Raw genomic sequence first — 16,486 nt, forward strand, 5'->3', positions numbered from 1 at the left:
ACGTTTAAATTTTGATGAAGTCCAATTTACCTATTTTTTTCTTTTGTTGCTTGTGTTTTTGGTGTCATATCTAAGAAGATTGCCTAGCCCAGAGTCATGAAGACTTATTCCTATATTTTCTTCTAAGAATTTTATATTTTTAGCTCTCACAGGCCTATTATCTATTTGGAGTTAATCTTTGTATATGTTTGGTAGAATTCAATATGAAGCCCATCTGGGCCTGGAGTTTTCTTTGTGAGAGGTTTTTTTTGTTTTGTTTTGTTTTACATCTTTATTGGAGTATACTTGCTTTACAATGGTGTGTCAGTTTCTGCTTTATAACAAAGTGAATCAGTTATACACATACATATGTTCCCATATCTCTTCCCTCTTGCGTCTCCCTCCCTCCCACCCTCCCTATCCCACCCCTCCAGACTGTCACAAAGCACCCAGCCAATCTCCCTGTGCTGTGCGGCTGCTTCTGTGGGAGGATTTTTAACTACTAATTGCGTTTCCTTTGGATATAGAACTGTTCAGTTTATCTATTTCTTCTTGAGTGAGTATGGTGTTTTGTGTCTTCCAAGGTTTCAGATTTCTTGGCATAAGCTTGTTCATAGCATTCCCTTGCTCCCCAGTTAATGAATTGATACCATCTCTCTTGTTCTTAATATTGATTATTGGCGTCTTCTTTCTTTTTTTCCTGACTAGTCTAGTGAGAGGTTATCAGTTTCATTGATAAACAACCAACTTTTGGTTTCATTGATTTCTCTATTGTCTGTTTTCTATTTCATTAATTCCTATTTTGTTTTGTTTTGTTTTTTCTAAATTTATTTTTGGCTGCGTTGGGTCTCTGTTGCTGCGCGCGGGCTTTCTCTAGTTGCAGCGAGCGGGGGCTACTCTTCATTGCTGTGCGCAGGCTCCTCACTGCGGTGGCTTCTCTTGCGGAGCACGGGCTCTAGGCTCACGGGCTTCAGTAGTTGTGGCACGCAGGCTCAGTAGTTGTGGCTTGCAGGCTCTAGAGCACAGGCTCCATGGTCGTGGCACACAGGCTTAGTTGCTCCACGGCATGTGGGATCTTCCTGGACCAGGGCTCGAACCTGTGTCCCCTGCATTGGTAGGTGGATTCTTAACCACTGCGCCACCAGGGAAGTCCCATTAATTCCTATTTTGATCTCATTATTTCCTTGCTTCTGCTTAGGTTGGGTTTAATTTGCTCTCCTTTTTTATTTTCCTAAGGTGGAAAGTTTCTAACGTTATTTCAGACCTCTCTTTTCTAATATAGAAGTTTATTGCTATAAATTTCACCCTTCATACTGCTTTAGCTGCGTCCTACAAATTTTGACATGGTGTGCTTTCATTTTCATTCAATTCAAAATACGTCCTGATTTTCCTTTTGAGTTCTTTTTGGACCCAAGAGTTATTTAGAAGTGTGTTGTTTCATTTCCAAGTGTTTGGGAATTTTCCAGAAATCTTTCTGTTATTGATTCTAACTTAATTCCATGTGGTTAGAGTCATACTTTGTATGTCTTGAATTCTTTTAAGTTTTTTGAGACTTGTTTTATGGCTCAGAATATGGCTCAGAAGAGTGTGAATTCTGCTTCTGAGTGGAATTGGGTGGCATATTCTATAAATGTCAATCAGGTGAATTTTGTTGACCCTGCTGTCGAGTTTGCTATATCCTTGCTGATTTTCTGTCTGCTTGTTCCATCAGTTATTGACAGTGGGTATGTTGAAATCTCTGATTATACTTGTGTTTTTGTCTATTTCTGCTTTCATTTCTATCAGTTTCAGTTTCATGTATTTTGAAGCTCTATTATTAGAAGCATAAACATTTAGGATTTTTATGTCATTTAATTAACTGACTTCTACAATCCCAATCTTTATGCTATTGTTTTAGTACATTTTACATTCATGTATCTAATAAACTTTATGATACATTGTTATTATTTTTGTTTAAACAGTCATTTACCTTTTAAAGAGTATTTAACAAACAGAAAAGGAAGTCTCACCTGTTAGTGTCATCTGCTGAGTTCCCATTTCCGGTCCTCATTCCTTCCCATGGATCCAGATTTCCATCTGCTACCATTTTCCTTCTGCCCAAAGGACTTAACTTTTAACATTTCTTGTCATATGTGTCTGCTGGTGATGAATTCTCTCAGCTTTCGTACATCTTGATTTTGCTTTCCTTTTTGATAGACATTGTTACCGCATACAGGATTCTGGCTCATCTTCCAGGTGAGCTTTGTGGTGTCACCTTGTCTGCATTGTTTTCTCTGAGAGATCTGCTTTCATGTCCCTGTACAAATGTCCTTTTCCTCTGGCTGTTTTTCAGGTTTTCTCTTTTTCACTGGTTTGAATAATTTGATTGTGATCCGACATGGCGTAGTTGTCTTCGTGGTTCTTGTGCTTGGAATCTGTTGAGCTTCTTGGATCTGTGGGTTTATAATTTTCATCAAATTTGGGAATTTTCCAGCCATTATTTCTTCTGATAATTTTTCTGCCCCCATTTGGGGGACCCAAAGCAGTGGGTAGCCTCTGCCCCCACTTTGGGGACCCCAATTTTCCATGTATCAGGCTGCCCCCCCATCCATGGATTCTCTTTCCCACCCTCCCTCCCTTCCTTTTTTTCTTTTTTCTCACAGTGTCTCATTCTGGATCATTTCCATAGCTGTGTTTTCAAGTTCATGAATCTTTTGTTCTGCAGTATCTAATCTATTGTTGATCACATCTGGTGTGTTTTTTCATCTCATGGTTTTCACCTCTAGAATCAACTTTGTTCTTTTTTATCTTTATTTATTTATTTATTCATTTTCTTGGCCGTGTGGCACGCAGGATGTTAGTTCCCCCACCAGGGATCGAACCCGCACCCCCCTGCAGTGGAAGCACGGAGTCCTAACCACTGGACCGCCAGGGAAGCCCCACCTTTGTTCTCTTTTATATCTTCTGTGTCTCTACTTAACTTTTGAACACACAAATACAGTTATAATAATAACTTTCAAAAACGTCCTTTTCGGGACTTCCCTGGTGGCGCGGTGGTTAAGAATCTGCCTGCTAATGCAGGGGACATGGGTTTGAGCCCTGGTCCAGGAAGATCCCACATGCCGCAGAGCAACTAAGCCCATGCGCCACAACTACTGAGCCTGCGCTCTATAGCCCACAAGCCACAACTACTGAGCCCATCTGCCACAACTACTGAAGCCCGTGCACCTAGAGCCCGTGCTCCACAACAAGAGAAGCCACTGCAATGAGAAGCCCGCGCACCGCAACGAAGAGCAGCCCCTGCTCGCCACAACAGAGAAAGCTGCACAGCAACGAAGACGCAACGCAACCAAAAATAAATTAATTAATTCAAAAAAAACCTACTTAAAAAAAAAATGATGTCCTTTTCCACTGTGTCAGTTCTGGGTCAGTTTGATTGAGTTTCCTCCTTGTTATGGGCCATACTTTCCTGCCTTCTCTGCCTGGTAATCTTTGATTGGATGTCGGACCTTGTGAATTTTACCTTGGGGGCTAGAGACACCTGTGTCCCTGTAAACATTCTTGACCTTTGACCTTTGTTCTGGGGCGCAGTTACGTTGCTTGGAGACAGTTTAATCCTCTCAGACCTTGGTTTGGGATTTGTTGGGTCTGCAGGGGGCCTCAGTCTAAGACCCGTCGCCCCCCATTACTGAGAATTCCACTCGACATGCCCTGACTTCTGAGTTCTCCAGCCTGGCTGACAGGACGAGCAGGCATCCCATCCTGCTGGGGCCTCTCGTTCTCCCGTCACTCATGCTCTGACCTGTGCTGCACTGACCCTGTGGTGCGCCTCTGCTCCGTCCTGCGTGGGCCTGTCTACCAGCCTCTACCCGACCCGCTCTGTACCAGCCCCGCACGTCCTCTCAGGGCAGGAACTGGGCAACTGTGGAGTCCGTCGTGTGTTTCCCATCCTTCGGGAACCGCTGTCCTTGCCTGACGTCCAAGGTCTTGAAAACCACAGTCCCATTCAGTTTCATCTGCTCTTTGGTTGCTCCGAGTAGGAGGGTCCGTGGGTCCCAGTTACGCCCTCTGGACCAGAACCAGAAGCCGATCAAACCACAGTTGTCTCTACACTTGGCTCCTTGTCTCCCCAAGTCCACGACGTTCTGGTGTTTGCCCTGCGTGTCTCCTTTTACGATCTCAGCAACTCGAGGCTGCACAGGGCCCTCACTTGCACTGGTCAGTGCTCGTTGTTGACCCCGAGCCCCCGAGTGCATGTGGCCAGGCCTGTGCTGGGTGCCTCGGGGATGTAGGCGAGTGGGTGGAGCCCATCCCCCAGGCTGAGGTGGGAGATGGGTGGCCGTGTGCTCAGTCGGTCCCCCACGGCCCTGAGCCTGTAGCTGGTGAAGCCCTGAGGCCAGCCAGCAAGGAGAGGCCCTCCCAGAGAGTAGGGACCGGTCAGGGCCAGAGGCACAGAGGTGCCCTGCGGCCCGGAGCTGGACTCAGGTCGGGACTCCCAGGACGGGGTGGAGTGGGTAGGCAGAGGGTGGACAGTCGGCTGAGGGCCAAGAGGAGTGGCGGGCCCAGGAAGGTGAGCGGAGGGCGAGGTGCCCGTGCTCTTGGCCCCTGGCAGCGCCCTGCTCCTCCTGGACACTGCCGCAGACATTCCTCACGGAGGCCGGGGTGGGGGGCTGGGGGGACCCAGGTGCTGCCGCCCCGCCCCTGCAGCCCTCGGCAGCCCCTCTCTCTCCTTCGGGAAGGTGAGGACGGCCAGGTGGTGGAGATCTCCGCGGGTATCCGATACATGCAGCTCCCAGCCTACTCGGAGGTCAGCTTTTTCAAAGTGGACGATGGTCACAGAGAGACACCCATCCAGACCCCGTTGTGAGTAAGGGTGACCCCGCGCGACACCCATGAGGGTGGGGAGGGGTCCCTCCTCGACTCTGCTCCCCCGAGCCCCTCCCGCACCCCTCCTGCTCCCGCCAGGACACTGCGGGCACTGGGGTCACGACGCACTCTGTCTGGCGGAGGGGGAACCAAGGCGCCTTCTGACTGTGGGGTCCGGGCAGGGAGGGGGTTCCAGGCAGAGGGCAGGGAGGCCAGGACTGCGGCGAGACACCCTGCCTGCCCCCCCTTCCTTCCCACCACCCTGGTCTCCGAGCGGCCACCCCAGCCCTTCCTCCTACCTGGACCGGCCCCTGGATCCCCGTGTCCCCGCAGCCAGGTGTCACCCAGCTCCACGTCGAGCAGAGCCCAGCCCTGTCCTTCCCTCCTCAGTGGGTTCCAATGCATCTCCTACCCTCTGTCCGGCCCCAAGTCCAGAGACCTGGAGCCCAGAGCTGCCCTGGAAAGTGCCGGCGCCAACTCCCCACTCCCTGAGGGAGACGCCTGCGACCTGCCCGGTGAGTGGGGTTAACCAAGGGGTCAGCAGTGGGCAGCGCAAGCTCAGGGGTGCATGGGGTGACAGCGGTGCCCCCGAACCTGGGCAGGAGGAAGTGTAGTTGATCCCTGAGAACAGTGGGCCTGGGAGACACGGGGCGTCCCAGGAAGACATCCCAGACAGCTCCGAGGGGCGGTCGCCATGGCGGTGGGTTAAAAGGCGGGCTGGGGGCTGCCAACCTGGCGTCCGGGCTGCTGGGCGTGCTCGCCGTGCAGACCCAGGGCCCCCGGTGGGGGAGGGGCGGGGTGGGCTGGGATGAGTGGTCCGGGCCACTGCACCGCTGTCCTGGGCTGTCCACGTGCACAGCCCTCGTTGCCGTGAACGCAGAGTGAAGTCAGTTTGTTCGTCCCCTGTGAGCCTGGCGGCGGGTGAGGCCCCCGTGCCGCTGGTCTCAGGGCTGTTTCTGTTCAGGGCTATCCCTGGAGGGTGGCAAACCCACCAAGGCCGCTGCCAGCAGGAGGCCTGTGTCGGCCTGGACAGGACACCGCGTAGGAGCCCTCCCCCAGGTCACCCCCGGCTCTGTGGGGAGCTTGTGGGCCCGATGGTCACACGTGTTCACCTGGTTTTCCGACCGACTCCACCCTGCCTGGAGCACAGGGCCGACAGCATCTCTGTGTGCGCTTGGCTCCAGGTTCTTCATGGAGATGTGGCTCCGGTGTCGGGCAGAGCCCGCACACCCCAGGCCCGGGCAGCGGAGACCTGTCTCCGTGGAGTGTGGGCCTGGCTTCGCCACGGGTCTTTTCTGGAATTACTCCCGGAAGCTGGTGCTGGAGCTCGGGCTGAGCTGGTTTAATCACTGCAGTTCATGCTCAGGGATCGAATCCTCCCGCAAACCCAGGGCTCGCACCTTCGGGGAGAGTGGGCATGTGAGTTAACAGAGGGCGCGTCCCAGCCAAGCATCAGCTGATCAGCTGCCGGGGCTCCCACCTGGTCCCCAGGGCCCTCGACACTTCTGTGAGGGCTGCTCGGTAATTGGGGCTGGGGTCCCTGACAGGCAGACTCATGCACACTTCGGTTTAGGGCCCTCATGCTCTCCTCAGCCTCTTTTTTTATTTTTAAATAAACTTTTATTTATTTACTTACTTTTGGCTGCACTGGGTCTCCGTCGCGGTGCGCGGATCTCTCATTGCGGTGGCTTCGCTTGTTGTGGAACACGGGCTCTAGGCTCGCAGGCTTCAGTAGCTGTGGCTCGCGGGCTCTAGAGCGTAGGCTCCATAGTTGTGGTGCACGGGCTGAGTTGCTCCGCAGCATGTGGGATCTTCCCGGACCAGGGCTCGAACCCGTGTGCCCTGCATTGGCAGGCAGTTTCTTAACCGCTGCGCCACCAGGGAAGTCCCTCTCCTCAGCCTCTTGAAGGGGCCCCCATCCCTCCAGTTAGGATTCCAGCCCTGGGCGCCGCCAGGTGGGTGCGGGGCACAGATTTGCCGTGTCCAGGGCCGAGCCAGACAGGGTGGCCGTGCGGTGCTGAGATGAGGCATGTCCAGACTGAGCCCCAGGTGCCTCCCTCACCGGGCAGGCGGGGCCAGCCTGGCCAGAGACCCCATCTCTGCTTCCGCCTCAGTTTATGGAAGCAAATTTGGCTGCATTGTCGTCGGGGAATGTGCTTGTATTTCTGTGTAAAAGCGCTCACTGGGCGCCAGGCCCTCCGCTGGGAGGGCTTTCAGAGCCGCTAGGAGGTCTCGGTGGAATGCGGAATGCGAGCCCCACGTCGCTGAGTGCGGGCCTGCGTGCTGGATTCAGCGCAGCTCCGCACGGGCATTGAGCTGTAGAAAGTGCCCCATAGGGAAGCCGAGGGGCACAGACCCGCTGGGTTCCGGCCGTCACCCTTCTGTGCTCGGCGCCAAGTCGGAGGGCCCTGGGTCCCCGGCAGGAGCATCTGGGGACTGGCCGGAGAGTCTCCATCATTTTCCAGCTGACCCTCCCTGGGCTTCAGTTTGCTCTTCTGCCAGATGAGGTGGTCACAGCGTCTACCTCCAGGACGGCTGACCGAGCCCCTGCGCCCCACTCCGTCCCCGTCTCGGGTCTGACCCGGAATGTGCCCCCGAGAAGGGAGAGGGCCCGCCACCCAGAGCTCAGGGAGGTGGGCTCCCTTCTGCTGTTGCTCCTCCTATAGCACTGATGCTGCCCGTGCGAGCGGGTTCACGCAGGACCGTTCCCGGTGAAAGTCTCCCCGCACGGACACAGCTGCAGCAGAACATCTCCCCCACGATGACACTCGCCCTGCCCCCGAGCCCCTCGGATGTGTTGCGGGGAGCCCAGGTCGGCCCAGGCTGGTGAACACGCTGCGTCTGTCTGTCCTCCGTCTGTCCTGTGGTGCACGCTCCAGCCCTGCCGTGAGGAGGGGAGCGGTCAGCCTCCAGTGAGGAAACGGCTTCAACTCGGGGGCCCTGCACCCCGTCAGCAGGAAGGCAGACCCTGGGCTGCAGGCCTGCGGGGCACCCAGTCGGACCTGGGACCCTGGTGGGCAGAGCAAAGCCTCGAAGTGGCCAGAGGGGGACACGGGGCTGCTGGGCTAGGGAGGGAGCAAGCGTTTTCTTTCTTTTTTTTTTTTTTCGGTACGCGGGCCTCTCACTGTTGTGGCCTCTCCCGTTGCGGAGCACAGGCTCTGGACGCGCAGGCTCAGCGGCCATGGCTCACGGGCCCAGCCGCTCCGCGGCACGTGGGATCCTCCCAGACGGGGCACGAACCCGCGTCCCCTGCATCGGCAGGCGGACTCTCAACCACTGCGCCACCAGGGAAGCCCTCTTTTTTTCTTTTTTTAATATTTATTTGGCTGCACCGGGTCTTAGTTTTGGCACACAGGATCTAGTTCTCTGACCAGGGATCGAACCCTGGCCCCCTGTACTGCGAGCACAGCGTCGTAACCACTGGAACACCAGGGAAGTCCCAAGCCTTTTCTAATTCTAATACGATGGCTTATTCTAGGACTATATGGGGACAGACATCTTTTCTTTAAGTTTTATTTATCCCTCATCCTAAAGGAAAGCAGAGTGCGGAGTTCTGGGGCAGGCCCACGTGTACAGGAATCAAAAACCAGAGGTCCTTTCCTCATAAGAGTGAACTTCTGTATTCTCAGAACCAGAGAGATAAACCCCGTCCCTCTCATGCTCACCCCAGCACGGCTGTGGCCCTTTCTCCAGCCAGCACAGGGCCTGAGGGGCTCGGGTGGCTGTCTCTGCCTGTGTGCTAACTTGCGCGAGGGCCGTGAGGGGCAGGACAGGAGGCAGAAGGCGGCCCCTGCTGAGTCCAAGGGCGGGGGCATCGCCGTGGGCCCTGGGAAGCCTGGGGAACGCGCCCTCGGGGCACCAGCCTCAGCCAGAATCCCCACGCGGACAGGTCTCTAAGAGACCCAGAGGGTTTCAGATCGAAAGATAATTCAGCACAAGTCCTGAGATAAACTTGGGCCAGGAAATCTCTGAGGTGACAGATTCTGCTGAAGCGAATTACAGGGACCCCCGCGCTAAGGAGTCCAGGGAAACGTCCGGCTTCCGTCTCGGCCCAGAGTCGCGGGCGCTATTGAATGCCTGCCATGACCGACGCGTGCCACAGAGCCAGACACAGGACGGCTCTCGCCGAGGCCTTGTCCCTGGGCCCCTTGCCCTCACCCGGCAGCTCCACCGTGGTCGCCCGTCTCTCCAGCTGACTCAGGGCACGGAGCTCACCGCGTGCCTGCCGCGTTTGGCTTCTTCCTGGGCAGACCACACGCTAACAGCGAGGCTTCGCTGCTTCTCTCAGTACAGCCGTGGCTTCAACTCCATCGACGTTTGCTGCTCATGTAAGTTCAGAGGCAGGGGTGACATCCCTGATTGCCAGGGACTCCCACTTCTGTTTCCTATTCTGCTACTCTGTGCACCACCTCGTGGTCCTCGAGGGTTGCACAAGCACCAGGCATCATGCCCCTATTCCAGCTAGCAGGAAAGGGGAAGCATAAGGAGCGAGGGGCCCTTCGCTTCTAAGAAGCTTCCCGGGGGAATCCCTCCCACTGCCGCTCACACCTCATTGGCCAGAGCTTGGTTACGTGTCCACACCAGGCCATATGGAGACAAGCAACGTGATTTGCCAGCTCGGACCCGGCTCTGCCATCAGAGAAGGAGGGGAGGGTGGTCACCCAGCCGTCTGCCAAGTGGTTTGGAGGCCCGAGTCAGACACCGTGTCATCATGCTGCACTGCCGGCCCCTGCTGGGCGCCAGCTGAGCGGGAAGCAGCCTGCGGGCAAGGATCCTGGCCTCCTGCCACCTCCGTGCCGGTGCCCGCCCCCCCCCCGTCTCCTTTTAGGGAGCAGGCCCCGTCCGTGACCCCTGCCCGCCCTGTGGCCTCACCCTGCAGCCCCGCGACAGGACTGTAAGGTCGTGATTAATGGGTTTTGGTAAAACGGGCTGGTGGTGAAGATACTGATTCTGTTAGACCAACGGGCGCCGTGAGGGTGTCGCAGCCTCGGGAGCTAATGAGGCCCCCAGGGAGTGGGCGGCCCGCCAGATGGGGCAGGCCGGCTGGGGCTGAGGGCTGGGGGTCCGGAGCTGCCCCCCCGGCCCTGCCCTGCCCTCCTGCCATGGGGTTCACTCACTGACGGGAGGCAGTGCCCCGGGCCCTGAGCCGAGGCCCCGGTGGGTGAAGGCAGAGCTGGGGACCCGGCCACGGGTCGGGCCAGCGGGACCTGGCAGGTGGCACCTGCAGGCCTGCTCCTAGAGGTAGCGCTGGGTGTGGCAGGTGGGGAGCCGCTGGGGGTGGGGGAGGCCACCCCACCCCCGCCGCTGGAGCACGAAGTCAGGTTCAAACCTCGGAGCAGTTAGGGGTCTCCCGGAGGCTGGAGGTCGGGCTGCCCCAGGACAGGAGGGAGGGAAGGAGGCCCGGAGTAGAAGCATCGCGGCTGAGGCTGACTTGATGTTAGAGCACAGCCCGAGTCGTCTTACATTTTGAAGCAATTTTCCAGTTCCAACCTGTTCTGAGAATCGTGCCGACAGCCCGGGGTGCGTGAACACGGACCCCAGCAGGCGACAGCAGCTACAGGCACTTGGCACCCCTGTGCCCCACGCTCCGCCCCCAGACTTTCCTGGACAGAGGGGATGTGGCCTCTCAGTCACAGGTTCAGAACCTTGGGCGCCTGGAGCCGAGGCCTGTGCACAAAGGATGGGCCCCTGGAAGTCACCCCCACTCAGGGGTCTCAGCCCCCCTCCGCCCAGCCTCACCCAGGCCTCCCGAGCACCTACCCGGGGGCTCGGCCCTCACCCCACCCCCAGCCGGGGCCAGGTTCTCAAGGACGGCAGGTCAGCATCTTCCCTCCCGCATCTGGTGGGCAATTAAGAAAGTGGACCCTCTAGAAACTTGGCTTCTAATTATACAAATAAGTAAAAGGAGGAGAGAAAATGCTTTCTCTTTCCCAAGGCCTAATGTCAGTAATATGTAATTTAAACTCTATTTTATTATTTTGTTGATATGACATATCTCAGTTGTTCCATTGTTTTTAAGTTTTGAATAGACGATTTGCTTTCCGTTGAGAAGAAAAGAGGATTTCATCGATGTGGCTATCACCTGATATTCTAAACCCTATTTTGGTTAAATTATAGCACCCAGATTTTAGTAACAAAGCACATTGATTTTATATTCAAAAAATTTTTTATATTTAGTCTCTTAACCTTTTGTAATTCCCACCCACAGCTTTAAACGACAGAACCCTTTTATGTTAATTGTTGTCAGTGGGGTGTCTGCCTTGCCCCGCCCCCCGCCCCGGTAATTTAAGCCCATTGAATCCTAATGCAGGTGCTGGTAATTGCGAGTCCGCCTGGCTGAGCCCGGGTGGTTCAAACAATCCCCCGTAAATTGGATTTGGGAACCTAAAAAAGCCGTAGCAGTGCAGGAGAACCTCAGATTGCTTTCTTTTTTTTTTTTAAGGCACAAAACCCTCCCAGGAAATGTTTCCAATTGGTCCGAGTGGTTCCTCTTTTTCACTGTTGAACGATGGTTTTGAGTATTCGTCAGACGGGACCTAGGAAGAATCCTCGTAAGATGATTTTGAAAATCAAGGTGCCCTTTGCTGCTAATCCAGTCTTGCCAATAAAAGTGACAGAATGTGTAGCCCAGAACTTCTGGAAATTTCATTGCCCCTTGGGGTGATAACACGTTTTAATATTGTCTGCGGTTAATTATGGCAGGATAGTATGGAAGATCCATACTTTTAAAGGGAAATTTGTGCTATAAACTTCTTGTCTAGAAATCATCCCAGCTAGAGGAAACGTCCCAGAGAAATGTAAAAAGACACCACGTTGCTTCCAGGGCCAACGCCGTGGGTAATGATGGAGGTGAACTCAGATGTGAGGGGGGATGTCTGCCCGGAACCAAGCGTCAGGAGGGTGAGGGGTCGGGATCCGCAGGACCCCGAGACCACAGCTCCTGGGAGCCGGGGCCTCAGGGGGTGCCCTCCCTGGTGGCTCTCCTGGACACTGGGCCCTCTGGCCCTGTGGTGGCCCTGTGGCCTGGGAGCCCCAGGGAGGAGGAGGGGCCGGTCAGCAGGGTGGTGGGGGCCTGACCCCCAGGGTGGGTCCAATGGGAGCCCCCGCTCGCTCCTCCTTCCCACGGATGGCTGTGGGTCTGGGGCCGGGCAAGAGGACACCAGCCCCTCCCAGTGTCCTGTGACCCCGAGGGCACAACCAGCGGGAGAGCCCCCGCGCTGCCTCGGATACCCCACGCCCTTTGGCCCGACAGCGGATCTCTGGCGCCGTTTGGTGGGACCCACGGGGTGGAGAGCAGAGGGAGGCGGGTCGGCACCCAGGCTCCCAGTGCCGCCGAGGTCTGGCATGGCGGCAACTCTGCACCCCCGTGGCTGCTCGCACTGGGCGCACACGTGTCCTTAGGGGGGACCGCATGGTGGGCAACCGGCCCGGCCCACCCCCTTCAGCCCCCGTCGTGGCCTCGAGGTGAGGACATCCTGCCGGGCGGGCCAGGTGGGCTCTTTCCCTATGACCTTGGGGGTCCGGGCCGTCTGCTGGCTGGGCCCCAGGCCCCTTAGAGCCACCAGACCAGCCAGGGACGGTGGCTTATTGGTTTTAACTTTACGTTCTGACCGGGGACCAAGAAGCAAACCCGACCAGTGGCTGCTCGCAGCTTCCAGCATCAGTGGGGGCAGCTCCTGCCTCGCCCCGCGCCCGGGACCCAGCGTCAGCCCTTCTGCCACCCACGTGGGCGCCGCCCATGAGGCTCCCCGTCTTCTGTGGTCAGAGCCCGCACCTGTCTGCAGCCTCGCCCCAGGGGCTCTCCTGGGCACGGTTTCTGCCCCCGTGTCACCTCACACGTCACGGAGCCTGTGGCACGTGACAACCCAGGGCACCACACTGGGGTCAGGCTCCCGCCTCGACTGAGGCGCTGGTTGATGCGGCCACGGCCCAACTGGCAGGGCGCTGGGGTCTCGTGGTGCAGGCTGTGGCCTCTACGGTTCAGGAACAGCTTTAGCCTGGAGACTGTTGAGGGCGGGAGGCGAGTCAGAACCCCTGACTTGTCCAGGGTCCCTGGGCGAGGGGCCAGGACCCGGCCACCGTCAGGAAGCTCGTTCCGAAGGCACCGGGGAGGGGCTTGCTTGGGGGTCGCTGCTGTCCTGGAGGCCTGGCCTGGGGCCCCCACGGGCGGGGCAGAGTCAGGACAGCGTGATGCGGAGGAGGGGGCTGGACTGGCAGGGCGCCACCGGGAGGGGGTCGCCCCGGGCCTGAGGGGCTACACTCGTGGGCCTGTGAGTGCGCGCGTGAGTGCACACCGCAGGTGAGCGTCTGTACACGGGTGTGAGTGTGTGTACACCAGAGCGTGGAGGGCCTGTGCACGGGTGAGAGCGTTTCCCGTGTGGCTGAGTCCTGTGTGCGAATGAGGCCGTGTGAGCTGTGTGCACGCCCGTGTGTGTGCTCGCACCGCTCCGTCAGGGCCTGGTTCCCGGAGAGCAGCGCGGGGAAGAGGGCGAGTCACGCGGCCTCCCCGGATCCCGCCCCCCGGCCCACCCGCTCCCAGGTGCCTGGCAGCTGGAGCCCCTGCAAGCCATTTCTCGAGGCCTCAGAATCAGCACGTTTTCTTTTTAAAGGCAGTTTTCCGCTGTGTTCCCTCCTCCCCGCCGGGCCTCGGGCCTCATGCCAGCCCTGCCCTGTGCCTGTGCGGGGGAAGGAGGCCAGAGGCAGAGGCGGTGTGACCTGGGCCGTGCCCCGCATGCCAGCCACAGACTCCGCGGCCGGACAGTGTCCTAGACACAGTGACAAATACCCCTCCACCCTTTTCTGGAAGAACAGAAGCACATGAGTGCTTTGTTGTTGAAAAGCGCAAGCCCCCAGCCTGAGGCTGACCCCGTCCCCTCTGGAAGACAAGCTTCCGCCCCTGGAGACCCCGGACCTCCAGGGCCCAGCGAGGGCCCCCGCCACAGTCCAGGCCTCCTCTGCGTGCTGACCGCCCCCTGCAGGGGCCCTCACATTGGAAGGCAACCGCCGGCTGCCCCACTTCAGGCCATTTCATGGCCCCTGCGGCCTCTAACCAGGGCTGTCCGAGACCCCCAGGATGGATGTCGTCAAAGTGGCAGCTTTAGAAACGGCAACTTCCCAGCGAGCGAAAGGACACATCACCGCAGGAGAGACCTTGGACGCAGCGTCCTCGGGCCCCTCCCCACCCCCACTCCTCCACCCAGGACGAGGCCGCTGCTTAGTGAAGCCTCGTGCAGGAGACAGAGCACACGGGGAGCACAGGGGCCACCGGCTGCTTTCCAGTCTCTGGCCAAGGACTGCGGGGACGGACGGGGATCCGTGGCTTAGTGGGCACCTCCAGGGGCCCCCGTGTGGGTGGCCGGCAGCTCACCTCGCCCTGCAGGGCTGGGGCCCCAGCACAGTTCTTCCCTGGGCCCGTGGGGCCTGCCCAGCCTTGCTCTGCCAGGCTGCGTGCAAATGGCTCGGCTGGGGTAGCCTCGTGGAGGTGGGGAGTGGGTGGGGGTGTCAGAAACAGGCTCGGAGAGAACCCCAGATTCGTTCCCCAGCCCTGGTGGCTTGCCAGCTGAAACATGGCCCCTCGTGTTCCTCAGAGTGCTAGCACGCCGGTCTGAAACCAGCAGCGTGCCCTCAAGGGGGCAGGACGCCCCAGTGCAACGTCTCTGAAAAGGGGGAGTTTTCAGCCGAGCTTCGATGCGTACAGAGCGTGCGGCTCCTTTCAGAGAGAAGCACGACTGGCAGCAGGAACGTGGCAGACAGAAAGCTCAGGCTGTAGGAACGTGCATCCTGTCCCTTCTGAGCGTCCAGTGGGGACGATGGCTTTGCTTCACAAAAGGACAGGCAACACCAGGGTCGGGCTTCCCCTCAGTAGCCGGTGCCGTGGCCCCAGAGGCGGGATCTGCTGAGCTCAGCCCGGGGTGGCTGCCGGGGCCCGGGACCTCGCTCTGCCGGGGATCCTGATCCACAGCCGCCCACCACAGGGACTGGAGACTCCAAATGCCCACCATGCCCATCCCCCCCAGGCCAGGCCAGGTCACGGTCCCCTTGCTCGCCTGGAAATTCTCAAGTTTGAAAATCTCTTAATAAAAAAAAAAGCAAAGCCTCGCCCCCGGGTGGGTAAGAGGGTCCAGTTACAGATGAGGCACTACATTCCCCACACGGTGAATTTCTGCTTCTGGGGCTGATTCTCAGGCCCGTGTCTCCACCCCAGGTGCAGGCAGCCTGGACAGACGAGGCTGAGGTGGAGGAGGGTGCCCTTGCAGGGGCTCCTGAGGGACCTGCGGGTCCAGCCCTGGGATCTCTTCAAAGACAAGATCCGTGCACCTGCCTCCACCACAGTGGTACCTGCAGAGCAGCAGGGCCCCTTGGCAGGAGCTGGCTGTCCTCAGTTTCCCCCTCCATAAATAGGGAGACAGTGACTCCTCCTCTAGGCTGAGGTGAGGGTTAAATGCATGTTAACCACATGGGAAGAGCTTAGCAAAGGATCTGGCCCCTGGAGAGTGTAGGGTGACCATAATGTGGATGTGAGAATAATCCTGGTGGTGACATCAGTGATGGTGAGGATGGTGGTGATGATGGTGATGGTGATGATGGTGATGATGGTGATGATGGTGATGATGGTGATGATGGTGATGATGGTGATGATGGTGATGATGGTGATGATGGTGATGATGGTGATGATGGTGATGATGGTGATGATGGTGATGATGGTGATGATGGTGATGATGGTGATGATGGTGATGATGGTGATGATGGTGATGATGGTGATGATGGTGATGATGGTGATGATGGTGATGATGGTGATGATGGTGATGATGGTGATGATGGTGATGATGGTGATGATGGTGATGATGGTGATGATGGTGATGATGGTGATGATGGTGATGATGGTGATGATGGTGATGATGGTGATGATGGTGATGATGGTGATGATGGTGATGATGGTGATGATGGTGATGATGGTGATGATGGTGATGATGGTGATGATGGTGATGATGGTGATGATGGTGATGATGGTGATGATGGTGATGATGGTGATGATGGTGATGATGGTGATGATGGTGATGATGGTGATGATGGTGATGATGGTGATGATGGTGATGATGGTGATGATGGTGATGATGGTGATGATGGTGATGATGGTGATGATGGTGATGATGGTGATGATGGTGATGATGGTGATGATGGTGATGATGGTGATGATGGTGATGATGGTGATGATGGTGATGATGGTGATGATGGTGATGATGGTGATGATGGTGATGATGGTGATGATGGTGATGATGGTGATGATGGTGATGATGGTGATGATGGTGATGATGGTGATGATGGTGATGATGGTGATGATGGTGATGATGGTGATGATGGTGATGATGGTGATGATGGTGATGATGGTGATGATGGTGATGATGGTGATGATGGTGATGATGGTGATGATGGTGATGATGGTGATGATGGTGATGATGGTGATGATGGTGATGATGGTGATGATGGTGATGATGGTGATGATGGTGATGATGGTGATGATGGTGATGATGGTGATGATGGTGATGATGGTGATGATGGTGATGATGGTGATGATGGTGATGATGGTGATGATGGTGATGATGGTGATGATGGTGATGATGGTGATGATGGTGATGATGGTGATGATGGTGATGATGGTGAT

General features: G+C 56.7%; 1 protein-coding gene across 1 annotated transcript in view; it reads left to right on the forward strand.

Moving 5' to 3' along the window:
* MORN1 (MORN repeat containing 1) overlaps nt 1-6,396 on the forward strand; it is a 24,927-nt gene extending 18,531 nt beyond the window's left edge. The window contains 3 exon segments of the mRNA XM_024760279.1: nt 4,698-4,821; nt 5,215-5,339; nt 5,789-6,396. Coding sequence (XP_024616047.1) covers nt 4,698-4,821; nt 5,215-5,339; nt 5,789-6,252 — 713 coding nt within the window. The 3' untranslated portion in view covers nt 6,253-6,396.
* The last annotated feature ends 10,090 nt before the right edge of the window (nt 6,397-16,486 follow it).

The sequence above is a fragment of the Neophocaena asiaeorientalis genome, unplaced genomic scaffold (assembly GCF_003031525.2).
Source record: "Neophocaena asiaeorientalis asiaeorientalis breed wild unplaced genomic scaffold, Neophocaena_asiaeorientalis_V1.1 scaffold489, whole genome shotgun sequence".
NCBI lineage: Eukaryota > Metazoa > Chordata > Mammalia > Artiodactyla > Phocoenidae > Neophocaena > Neophocaena asiaeorientalis.